At 43.5% G+C, this 12610-nt stretch overlaps 1 protein-coding gene across 2 annotated transcripts; it reads left to right on the top strand.

Moving 5' to 3' along the window:
• Positions 1 to 4351: 4351 nt before the first annotated feature.
• Positions 4352 to 12537, top strand: LOC109474166 (major facilitator superfamily domain-containing protein 6-like). Of its 2 annotated transcripts, none has more exons than XM_019774415.1 (6): positions 4352 to 4584; positions 8094 to 8180; positions 8869 to 10322; positions 11145 to 11306; positions 11774 to 11883; positions 12416 to 12537. In XM_019774415.1, exons 3-6 carry the CDS (start codon positions 8876 to 8878, stop codon positions 12515 to 12517), a joined length of 1821 nt encoding a protein of 606 aa, XP_019629974.1. In that variant the 5' UTR covers positions 4352 to 4584; positions 8094 to 8180; positions 8869 to 8875; the 3' UTR covers positions 12518 to 12537. The 2 variants fall into 2 exon arrangements, with proteins under 2 accessions (XP_019629974.1, XP_019629975.1); XM_019774416.1 differs by lacking the exons at positions 4352 to 4584; positions 8094 to 8180 and adding exons at positions 5548 to 5553; positions 8344 to 8346.
• The last annotated feature ends 73 nt before the right edge of the window (positions 12538 to 12610 follow it).

Raw genomic sequence — 12610 nt, 5'->3', positions numbered from 1 at the left:
GTAAATGTCTGGCGTAAAAAAAAAAGATACCAGCACAAAAAAGAAATCCGGATAAAAACGCTTAAAACACGTCAAAATAATCCTCTGCTTGGAAAGTACGTTCTTCCGTGCCTTGTTCTCAGAGATTCATAAAGCTTAAGGGTCACATTCAGCTGTTTAACATTCGTATGTAACGTAATCACACAACAAGACATGTACAGGTCGCCATTTGTAATTGTAATCCACAGATAAAGGCAATGAATTTTCAGACGATCGTTACCCAGCAAACAGCTTAATAGCCTGGTTACCAAACCTACTTTAGCTCCCGAGTCTTTCTTTCACCCTCTCCGCAAATAGGAAAGGATAAAAGACTCGGGAGCTAAAATAGGTTTGGTAACTAGGCTAATAGCTCAACAGTCTTTTTTCAAGGTAGATAAGACACCACGTGCTCATCGCTTAAGTTTGCAATTTTTAAATTCTAGCAATGCCGTAACCGTAGATTTTAGATTACCGTACATAGGTAATCAATTGAATAGAATAAGAAATGCAATAGATTGTCGATTTGTAGATGCATTTTACAATTGCGGCATATAGATGACCATATATTTATCTAGAATATATCCATATTTCGTTGAAGGTATATGAATATGCCTGAAGTAGCTCCACTAAATAACATTAGAACACTTACCAGTGCTGGTATAGTGTACAAATTATTACATAGTGCATCCGGTCTCTGGATAATGAAAAAGAATGTACCATATGGTGAATACTGCCACTCTTGTTCATGATACCCAATATTACCGTGTTGTTACAGCCATGCTATTCTGTGCTATCCTTTACACGTATGTAGCACAGCTTAAGCCGAAAATGTGAATAAAATTATATTTGTTGACAGTCAACTACTATTTTCATAATTACATATTTTTATATTCACTTTTCCATGGGTGCTTTTTGGTTTTTCTGATGCACAAGCAGTATCATGTCATGGAGAATAGTGTTTGCAGAAAATCAATGTAGTTTGGTGAAGTTAGGACACCATATTTGAAGTGAATAAATTTGACATGTATTTTGGACCGCTGCACACTTAACTGCTGACAAGTCGACCCAATACAAACCCTAGCCTGTCGCGTCCCTGCAATTCCTGCTTGTACCGCTAGAGGAATACGTACTCGGGGCCATTTTCGTTCTACATCGCAAAACGGAGGGAAAACGGTACCAAATGTACAGTAGAACAAAAATGGCTTCGGGACCGTCTTACAACACGATACAACATGTACTACATGTATTTGTTGGGGGAATGGATTGCTTTATGTATGAAAACAATACAATAGGGTATATCAATACCAAAGCCTTTAATTAAAAGTCCGTTAAAATTATGTCGTTTTATTTCTGATACCTAGGGGGTCTGACTCTGACGTTTTAATTCACTTTGGCCCATACATACTTTTTGTAGACTCTCAATTCAATATTAACTTTACTCACAACGCCCCGGAATCTTTCTTCATAGCTTTCCGATGCACAATTGAAATTGATAGGCAGAAATACCGTAATCAATATTTTTCTTCGGAAAAAGTGGCAATTTTTACACCTCCCCACATCCCTGTCGACGCCACCCATGCGACCCGACCGTCGTGTTCCATCCCCGGCTGACGGAATCAAAGAACACCGCGACTCGTAAACAGGAGAAGGATCGTTCCTCTTCGATTCACAGGTCAAGGTACCTGTACCGACATTAATACAATGAGCTCGAGCCGGGTGCGCCTACTTTACAAGGAGAGGTTTGGTTTTGGCCTCTTTTGGACGTGTTTTTAGGCTTTTTTATCGGGCTTTCTTTCCTTGGTATCTTTTTGGCGTAGGATAAGACACCGGTGCGAAATAGAAAGAACGATAAAAAGGCTTTAAAACACCCCAACAATAAGCCAAAACCCAAACCTCTGCTTGGAGAGTTTGTCTGCCCGCAACTGTGTCCAACTTAAAACGCAGTGGCAGGGTGGTACCAAGGTTATAGTCCTTATTACCTCCATGAAATGTGTCATGGAGGTTATATTTTCAGTTGCGTTTATCTGTCCGTCCGTCTGTCCGTCTGTCCGTCTGTCCGTCCGTCTGTTGGTCAACAAGATAACTCAAGAACGCCTGGATGGATTGGTTTCATACTTGGTGTGTTGGTAGGGTGTGACGAAAACTAGAAATGATTAGATTTTGGTCCCCCTAGTGGCTTCCCTTGGTACTGCAGCGCAACTTCCGGTTTTGATATCTCGCGATCTGGACATGCTAGGGTCATGAAATTTTGGTGGAAGGTAGCTCTCGTGCTTGGGAAGAAGTCATATGAGATTGGGCCCCCTAGCGGCTTGTTCTGGAACTGCAGGGCACTTTCTGGTGAAATGTTTAAAAGCCAATAAGTCCAGACAGGAACAACATATTTTCATTATTTTTGGTGTGTAGGTAGCTGAGAGAGAGATGTACATAATTAAATGCAAATTATGCAAATGAGGACTTTATTTGCATAATTAATGAGGAAATTCTATAATTACAGTGTTTTACATTATACTATGTAACCTATGGCAGGCGGAACTTCAACAGATACTAATTATGCAAATGATGACCTAATTTGCATAATTAATGTGAAAATTCTATGATTTCGTAATGGTGAATGATGAGAATGTCATACTTGGGACATCTGTAAGTTAATCAAAAGTTAACATACATCACGATGCATATATCATGTTAATGCAGAGGTCATTTGAACAATTAAAGAAGAAATTTACATTTACATATCAAGATCATATTTCATGGAGGTATGAGATCTCGGAATTCTAGTTATTATTATTATTATTATTACTTGGGCTGTCCTTTATGTACACGTGAAAAGAATGGGGTACTCAATACCTAGTATGCAGCGTTGCATTGCAATTGCTAAGTTGCTTTGGAAGACAAGAACTCAAGAAAGGACTTATGAATTGACATGTAGGGAGCTGATGGACATAATTTCGAGTAGGCTGTGTATGAGAATTGCACGACGGCATACACAACGAACGTAAATCACACACAACCGAATATAGCCTCCCGAACACAGTACGTCATCAGTGTTCGGGGGTCAAATATGACTCAAATTCAACTCAAATTCGATTCGATCCATACAGAAAGAAAGGCGTGGCCTAAATCTGGTCAGACTGCTCCCAAACTTCAGTCAATCTTGGTGGTGTTCGGGAAATGTTCGGGAATGTGTGACAGGGACATTCGCGACTTTTCCTCAAAAGTTCGGCAGCGTGCGGGAGTAGCCTGACTGGATTTAGTCCACAACTACCTTTCTATACGAATCGAAACGAGTTTGAGTTAAATTGGAGTCAAGTTTTCCTGTACAATACTCATTTACACCTGAGCGAAGTGAGGAAAGTCGTGTAAAGTGCCTGCTAGCTCACAAGGAGCGTGGTTTCAGGTGAATATATCAACAGCAAAGATGTTGATGTTTACTGAGAATTGCTCTTGGCTGGGGAGTCATGAGTATTTAAAGATCTCAGAAGTGTGAAAAACTGACTACAAGAATCAGTTTTGTAAAGCAGCAGTAGAAGTAATCCTACTCTGTGGTTCGGAACGTCGGTCACATACAAAACTTGAAGATACAATGTTCGACTTTTGCCAGTAATGAGCGCCGCACTGCGGGGTAAAGTAGAACAACAACCTCGGGTCGAACGAGCATGTTTGTGCCGATTTGCCCTGTGGATGAGGCTAGCCACCAAGAACAGGCCAGTGAGTTTTCCTGTGTGCGGATGACGTTCAGCACCAAGGTAGGGCTAGGCGCGTTTTTCTGTGTGTGGATGGCGTTCAGCACCAAGGACAGGGTATGTATGCTTTCCTGTGTGTGAATGGCGTTCAGCACCAAGGACAGGGTATGTATGCATTCATGTGTGTGGATGGCGTTCAGAGTCAAGGACAGGGTATGTATGCTTTCCTGTGTTTAGATGCTCGGCGCTAGAGACAGCTAGATCTACCTGTGTTTAGATGATTTTCAGAACCAAAAGCTTGAAACACCTCAAAAACTTCCTTCCCTCTGCTTGCGGGGAATGAATTATCGCGCAAACGAAAGAGTTTACAGACGAAAACGTGTTCATTAATTTCAGCCTTTAGTCATACAGAAGCTTATTCGTAGATGATGTCGGTAACAGAAATAGTGGATTTCTAAGCCCTTTTTTAAAATAAAGCCCCTTTCTTAAACTGAAGTTGTCTTCGTAATTAGATCAGCTTCATATTAATTTGAGAGAGAGGGCTGTTTTAAACACCTGTGTAAAACACGTTTGGTTTAGTCCGTTCAAGATGGCCGTTCTGTCAAGCGACGTGGATGATCTGGGATACTTTTGTGTTACTTTCCGGGGACTTTTTCGAGTTTTTGCCGGTAGAATGTCTTTCTAAAGTGTGCAGCAGGACGTTGGGAAGTTTTCGTGGTGGATTCGTGCCGTTCTCGTGACGTTTTGAGGAGAAAACGGGAAACCATTAGCCTCCACCAGGCCTTCCTACGGGGGTACGGATCGTAGAAGTCGGCAAAAAAGGGGAGAATAATTCTACATGTGCCTGTCTACCGAGGGCGTTACTACTACACACTGAATGAAGGTACGTGCTGCTGACCGATTGTTTGGGGGGGTATTCTCTTATGGCACCACAAGGTACAAACCCCTAGTCTGAAGTCCAAATAGAAACTGTGATATGACAAAAAGGGCTAAAGGCTTCATGCTAAGAAAATGTGATAGTTCCATGAACATCTATTTTGTTTCGAAGCTTGTGCATTACGCCGAAGGGCGGTTATACCGGCTATACAAAAACAGAAGCTGGTGGATTACACAGAAGGGCGGCTATACCGGCTATACAGATACGTACAGAAGCTGGTGTGTTACACTGGGCGGTTATACCGGCTATACAGATACACGTGTACAGAATTCGAAGCTGGTGTGTTACGCTGAGCGGTTATATCGGCTATACAGATACAGGTATAGGTATATCAGAGTTCTACAGAACTATGAATCCAGGCCTGTACAATTGTACGCAGATATGTAAGACTCAGCTAATGTGTTTTGTGCTGGTAGATCGATGAACTCCATCTGTTGTAATTTTCTTTCACTTCAGCCTGTAACTTATAGAATGCTCTCGGTGATGCATTTGTTTGTATCGCCGGTAAACTGCCTTTAGGCATAACACACCAGTTTTGTACAGTAAGTGCAAGCTTCGTAAGACCAGACTGTAAGGTTTGAACCACTCACACCGGGAAGGTCCCCTACACTTCCCGACAAGTGCGGTGGTATGTTAAAAACCCTTGTCCTGCGGGACGTCATATGGGTTGCACATACAGTACGATCTACATAGTGCCCTGTATATGTACGATTTGGGGGTATTTCTCATGCAAAGCATCAAACCGCGGCGAAACGCAACGAATGCGGAAGTAACTATGCTACCGCGGGGCAAAAAAGTCAAGGGTCTGTAACCTGATCAAGACTTCAAATTATTTGAAAATATCCTGCAGACAAGGGTTAAAGATCGCCGATGGCGACGACCTTTATATCCCATCTGGGAGGACGTCCCTAACCGGTTAACCGAAGGTAGGTACTCATTTTCACCTGGGTCGAGGGGGAAAGCTAGTTTCCCAGGGACATAACAGCGGGGATTCGAACCTTGTTTCTAGACCGGAAACAACAGTGCAGTGTCATTCTAAGTACACACAAGAGCAAAATGGCGAAATACCAACTTGTATGTTTGGTATACGTAATGTTATATTTTGGTATATCTCGAGCTGTAAGCACGAACTGAGATTGTCACACGTCCTTAGCCTCTACCAGACTTCAGAGGACTCACCCACGTAATATTCAAGCAGGTCAGATGTGTTAGTGTCTACTAGGATTCTCAGGCGACTGGAATGAGTAGAAATTGGCCAAATAGACAGATAACATACCAGGGGAGATATCAATAATCCGCTAAAGGTGTACAGTTTGCCGCTCCACCAACCCAACCCTGGCATGTTATATCTCTATTCGGCCAATTTGTACTCTTTCCGGGCGCCTGAGAAGCCTTGTATAGGGTAACACATCTGACCTGCTTGAATATTACGTGGGTGAGACCTAGTGTTGACAAGGCACCCACACGTTTCCTGTATAATATATCCGTAGTAGAACCTGCTGTAACACATGTAAGCCATGAAAGCCTGTGTCAGCTGTGCTGTAAAGTCATTGAGTACTGTGCAGACGCTACAATTGATCTTTTCCACGTCGTTGCTAGGACAAAAATCGGTGTGAAATTTGATAACGGCTTGGAGTATTGAGGTCTTGTCAACTCGGGGTCTACAGATAATTCCCGCCCTAACCTGCCAAATATCGGCGGGCGGCATAGCTTTGTGCTCCGGTGTACAGGTAATCTAAATACACACCTGTTGACGTCTGTCGACGCACAGCAGATCTCATTTCGTTAGTTCTAAGTAGACCAAATCTAAATGTAATGTTAGTTTTAAAAGTTCTTGCTTAGGATTCACACAGATTGTATGTCGAAATTCGTGATCATCTCAAATTTGCAACAGGTACTAGTGAGCACAAGATATTTCTAGCCATATTTTTGCATGTACGTATTTGTTATTGGTTGAATATTGATGTAACAGATATCATATTTTTTCTTTTCTTTTGAATTTTTGAAGTTAGAATGAATGGAAAATATTCGTAGATCAAATACGCGATACTTGTCCCGCGTATCTGAATTTTTTATCGCATAGCTGACAGTTTTGTTAATCTTAGTAACATAACGTTCTGTTTATGTTTAGTCTACCACGCTATAATGAGCTTAATTCTAGACTTCCTGCACCGTGTGTGTAGACCGTACTTGTGCTTATTTGTACAATGAATATTTCTTGTTCATATCATTGAAGAATCCAGTTTAGATAAGCTTCATAAAATGTACAGTAGTTTTCGTCAGAGGTATGGGGTAATGTATCCACATATGTTGTTTTTCCAAAAATAGAATAATTGTTTTCCCCATATCATTATTGATATCAATCGCACGCAAATTGCAAAGAAACTGATCTGCGCTGTTCGTCTACAACATGGGTACAAAGTCGGGTAGATTTCCTCTTCATGTCACGAAATGTGTTGTAAGATACACTCCACTGATTTATGATGTTGACGCCTGAAAAACAATGCACGTTGAATGTTGTGCAACGTTGACAACTACTGTTAAAGATATCAGCAATTGTCTAGTCTGGATACCAGACCCACATAGCACGATAGGCCAAGAGTTAGTCAGGGCCAGGGTCTAACTGAGGGGGGCTGTGGTAACATTTCCTTGGAGACATGTTGGCCCTGGTGCTGAGGAGCTGGCCTGTATACTGCCCCTGGCAACAGTCTGGCACCCAGGCTAACGATTGCTTAACGTGTGCCAACGAGCTTATCTTTCGTCGTCGTTTCTTTATTTGTTTATTTATGAACAGGATATGGTTACGGATGGATTGTGATGATTTAATAAGAAAGTAGCCTGTGGGGTGGCAACTGCTGACCGCTAGTACGTATGTGTTTCTTTCCATTTTGCTCGATCTAACAACTCCTTTTGTAATTTTGAACTGTAGGTGCTTGTGTCTTTCTGAGCATTACATTGTCGTGCACATGGGGAGGGGTTGTATGAAATCCTAGCTGCTTCCTGTGGAAGATTAAGAGAAAAGAGTGTATTTTCATGATTTTTATCATCGTTTGTTACATCTGCCATACTGAAACGTACGGCCAATGATTTTGCTGGCAAAAATTCATAACTACAAACCAAACTTTGCTCTTATCTTCACACATATATACTACAACGTTTGTGTTAGCTGTCCAGCACAGGAATTATATCTATCATTTATTATGTTTATTATATCAATAGAACCAGTTGATCCAAATGATAAACAGGACTTGGGTGTAGCATCAAAGGTCACCCGGCAGTGTCTGCCACACTCGTAAGCAGGCTGCGCTATTTATACATTGTAACAGGCTGAACGTACGGTCTGACATTTTGATGACGTCCATGATGTAGGACGTGTACAGAGCGGCTAGGTGTTATTTCAGACACTTCGTGACTGATCTACACTACACGGTCTCTCTATTTCATTCCTCACACAGGTGAGAATTGGTGGTCCAAGTTCTAGCTCTGTGAGGAAGCTGTCTTCTTTTGCTGTGAACACGGTTTGCTGTGTTTCGTCTAGAAAGGTATTGTCCGTAGTTTTCCTTATTGTACGGGGTTGGGGGGGAGGTGGGGTGGAAAACATGTTAATTCATGTCACATGAATGATTTGCATTAATCTTCAAGCAGATCCCTTTCGGTGGCAAAAAGACAGTATCAAATTGGCCAGGCAGTATCCATTACCCAGAGAAGGTCGCCGGCCACCGACGGTTGGTGGGATTAGCGACAAACAAAACGGCCATATATAAGAAGCTAACGATCATTCCCCCACAACCTCTGCTTGAAGAGTAGATTTTCATAGGTCTACCGATAGATTTTGCCTCTCACAGAAGGCCCCACTCTCAAAAACACCGTTCGATAGCTGAAAACTTGTTCCATAGTTTGGGTGATAAGACATACAGTATACATGTACGTGGCGCGGGTTTTACATGGTGGGCTAATTACTGTATTGATCTTTTTGTTATCTCCGCATCGATAGAGCTGGAAAACACATTACAACATGCCGGCAACATAACAGTAACACACCAGCTTTGCAGGCACGTGGCGCGGCGGCAGCTGGCTATATTACACCGAACGACCTGTTGCACCTAACCTTTAATGCAACGATTTGCCAACTGTATTTGGTGGCAACGAGCCTACGATATTTCTAGGAAAATACGAATTTTGGGACCCCTCAATCCTTGGTTGATAAATCTGGTACTTGTTCCTTTCCAGAAACAAGATGTCAGCAATGGACAAAAGTGACCTGGTGTCCCCCCAAGAAAAGGAAACAAAAATGGCCGAAACCGTAGAAGACCGTGGGAACGAGATAACAGACGGCGCCAAAACGGCCGAAACCACGAAAGACTCCGGGAACGAGACATCAGACCAAAAAACCATTTGCGGACATTGTCCTGAAGTAGATAAAGACCTCCTCGTCTCGAAATCATTCTATTTCTTGTTCTTTTCCGCGTACGGGTCTCTTTTTCCTTTACTCGCAGTGTACTTTAAACAGTTAGGCATGAGCGCTACAGAGAGCGGGGTATTAATGGGCATCCGGCCGTTCGTGGAGTTTTGCAGTTGCCTGCTGTGGGGAGTTGTTGCAGACCGTTGGAGAAAGGGCAAAGCTGTGCTGCTGTTTTCTCTAGCCTGCTGGGTCGCCTTCACTTCCTCCATAGCTCTCGTCACACCGAAAGATGTCCCTTGCCTAAATGACACCGATGAAAGCTCTGACTACGAAGATCTTTGGGGTGAAGATTTAACAACATCGCTACCCAATTTAGAGGCTACCACAACCGAAACAGCGGCTACTACGCATAGTTCTAGAGTGAGTAGGGCTGCTCTTCTGGCTCAAAATCCTTTCAAGTTTGCCCACCTGGAGACCGCTTTCTGGACCCTGCTGGTGCTAATAGTTTGCGGAGAATTTTTCAGCGCCCCTGCGATTACCATGGCGGATAGCGCTACTCTGGGGTACCTCGGAAACGAAGTGGACAGATATGGCCACCAGAGGATGTTCGGTTCGCTAGGATGGGGGCTGGCCATGTTCATCATCGGAATCATCCTCGACCACATCGGCCGCCACACCGATTATTTTAACACAGACTGTGACAAACCAGGGGTGTACACAGTGTGCTTCGTGACTTTTGCTGTGCTGATGTGCTGCGCTTTGTTCGTGTCGACCCAGTTTCGTTTCCGCTATCACCAAGACGAAGAAACGATTCCACTAAGCGACTTCACGAAGCACAAGTCAAGCGAAGAAAAGGCCGACAAGATGCGCTGCAATCGTGTACGTCGTGATTCTTTCAAAGAAACACCTGCGACAGAAGCCTTCCCATTCGATTCAGCGGTGATGCCAACGAATTCGAAGGAAGTTTTCGCGATACTGTGTGATGCTCGACATGGATCTGTTCTGTTTGTCGCCTGGGTTTTGGGCTTCGGAAGTGGCCTGGTTTTCACCTTTCTGTTCTGGCATCTCCACGACTTGGGCGGCACCCACATCCTCTTTGGCATCGCCTCGGCTCTCAACCACATCTCCGAGGTCACCGCCTACCTCCTCAGCTATTGGCTGATTTCAAACCTGGGTCACGTGAAGATCCTGTGCCTGGGATTGGCTGGGACGGTGGTCCGGTTCGTGACGTACTCCTTCCTGACCAATCCGTGGCTGGTTCTACCTCTGGAGCTCCTACAAGGTACACAAGTTTATGAATGGACGAATGATTGAATATGTAACGTTATGTGAAATGTGTCTAGCTGATGGTGTTGATCTCCGATCAAATGTTGAATAGCTCAGCTAGAGAAGCAGGGCAGTCAGAAAAGGTTACGATCTTCCACCTCAGCATCAGCTTAAGATCTAGATAATATAGTACTTGAAGTGTCTGTCCTTGGTACTGAAAATGCCTGTCCTTGGTACTGAAAATGCATCCTTGGCACTGAAAATGCCTGTCTTTGGTACTGTACTGAAAAATCACCCTTGGCACTGAAAATGCCTGTCCTTGGTACTAAAAAGTCACCTTTGGTACTGAAAATGCCTGTCCTTTGTACTAAAAAGTCACCTTTGGTACTGAAAATGCCTGTCCTTTGTACTAAAATGTCACCCTTGGTACTGAAATGCCTCCTTGGTACTGAAAATGCCTGTCCTTGGTACTAAAAAGTCACCTTTGGTACTGAAAATGCCTGTCCTTTGTACTAAAAAGTCACCTTTGGTACTGAAATGCCTCCTTGGTACTAAAAAGTCACCTTTGGTACTGAAAATGCCTGTCCTTTGTACTAAAATGTCACCCTTGGTACTGAAAATGCCTGTCCTTGGTACTGAAAAGTCACCCTTGGTACTGAAAATGTCTGTCCTTGATACTGAAAATGCCTGATTGATACTGAACCGTGTCGTTTGCTTTCAAAGTGGCAAGCGGTACCCCTTCATTGAACTTCTTTGTTTGTATACATAGTTGTAGAGGGCCTATATACAAAATTTGCTGTTGTTAGTGTCAATAAAAACTGTATATTGTGCTCCCCAGGCGTGACACACGCGGCCATCTGGGCGGCATGTACGTCGTACATCGGGCAGACCACGCCGCCGGGTCTGCGGGCCTCCGCGCAGGGCATCCTGCAGGGCGTGCACCACGGGCTGGGCCGGGGCTGCGGCTCTGTCATCGGCGGCGTGCTGGTCCACCACTTCGGTAAGTCACTACTTCCGCCCTCTGGCAATACTGGCCTCTACCAGGCTTCAGGGCGGCTGGAAAGAGTACAGAAACTGTACTCCTTTGACAGACCAAATTCTAGAGTGGAAATTGGGCAAATAGACTGAAATAGACTGCCAAAGGAGCACAGTTTGCCGCTACCGAAAGGACCCCTTCTAGTCATGGTGTTCTAGTGTGTTATCTGTCTATTTGGCCAATTTTTTTGACTATTGTATATAGTTTATTGAATTTTTCTACCTAAAACAGGAATGCACTTTCTCAAATTTCAAAGACGTGCATGGCCATGTCAGCTGAATCTGTAACAATAGACGTCCTTCAGTAACGTTAAGTAACACGCAGCAACTCACATATTATCCTTCAAAGGTGCCCCCACATTAACTAATATGCATATCCCGTGCATGCAATCTTTAATAATGTCTGATAAGTTCAAACCCTTATGTTTTTAGGAGCCGATGTGACTTTCTGTGCTTTCGGGACCACGAGTTTCCTGGTGTTGGTGCTGTTCGGTGCCCTGCACTGGTTCATCCTGGGACGGAGAGCTACAGCTAAGGAAAAGGTATCAAAATATTCTACTCGAGACCTAAAGCTTCTTCTTCTGGTTTCTTTTCACTTCATGCAGCTGCAGTATAAGATTCTGGCACGGTAGGGGGGTTCTCTAGTTCTTAGAGTTGTGTCGCTTGATTTTTTTTCTATAATTTGCGCTTTGTTCAAGCAGGGACGTTAAAAAATCTTGATGAAACCTTGATTTTTGGAAACCCGGCTCCTCAATGAGCAGGGGCGCTACTCCCTGGCCGCTACCCTACAGTTACATGTAGGTGGCGTTGAGTACCCATGCTGTCATTCTGTCTTGTCTAGTATCATAACACCAACATCAGTTGAATTCAAAACGTGTTATTCAGTGCTGCCAGGGCCTAGGGGTTTTTCCAGTGCTGCTTGTGTATACTTGCTGTTATTCCAAAACATGATAGTCATTCAGTGTTGCTACAGGTTTTTCCAGTGCTGCTTTTGTTCGTATATTTGCTGTTTTTCCAAAACATGATTTGGAATGGGCCACATTTTATAGTGTCTGTAACTTCTGTCTCCAACAGGACCCAATGCCTGCCAAATACATGTTGAGCATCGCTACGATGACGTCACCTGTGACGCAACTGGTGCATCCTCAACTGGGCAATGACGTTGTCATTTACTGAAACCTGGTCCTCTTATTATCTAACTTAAAAAGCTCGCGCAAATTTAAAGGGACGGTCGTACGGGAGTTTTAAGAAAAAGCGGTTTTAAAATTG

Source organism: Branchiostoma belcheri, unplaced genomic scaffold (assembly GCF_001625305.1).
Source record: "Branchiostoma belcheri isolate BF01 breed outbred unplaced genomic scaffold, Haploidv18h27 scaffold30, whole genome shotgun sequence".
Classification (NCBI taxonomy): domain Eukaryota; kingdom Metazoa; phylum Chordata; class Leptocardii; order Amphioxiformes; family Branchiostomatidae; genus Branchiostoma; species Branchiostoma belcheri.
This window is presented reverse-complemented; position numbering and strand designations above follow the sequence as displayed.

Excerpts from the sequence above, each read along its gene's own strand:
- LOC109474166 (XM_019774415.1), top strand. The coding sequence starts at position 8,876 with ATGTCAGCAATGGACAAAAGTGACCTGGTGTCCCCCCAAGAAAAGGAA. Across the intron at positions 11,307-11,773 it reads CGTGCTGGTCCACCACTTCG|GAGCCGATGTGACTTTCTGT; the intron begins GTAAGTCACTAC and ends TTATGTTTTTAG. Across the intron at positions 11,884-12,415 it reads GAGCTACAGCTAAGGAAAAG|GACCCAATGCCTGCCAAATA; the intron begins GTATCAAAATAT and ends TGTCTCCAACAG.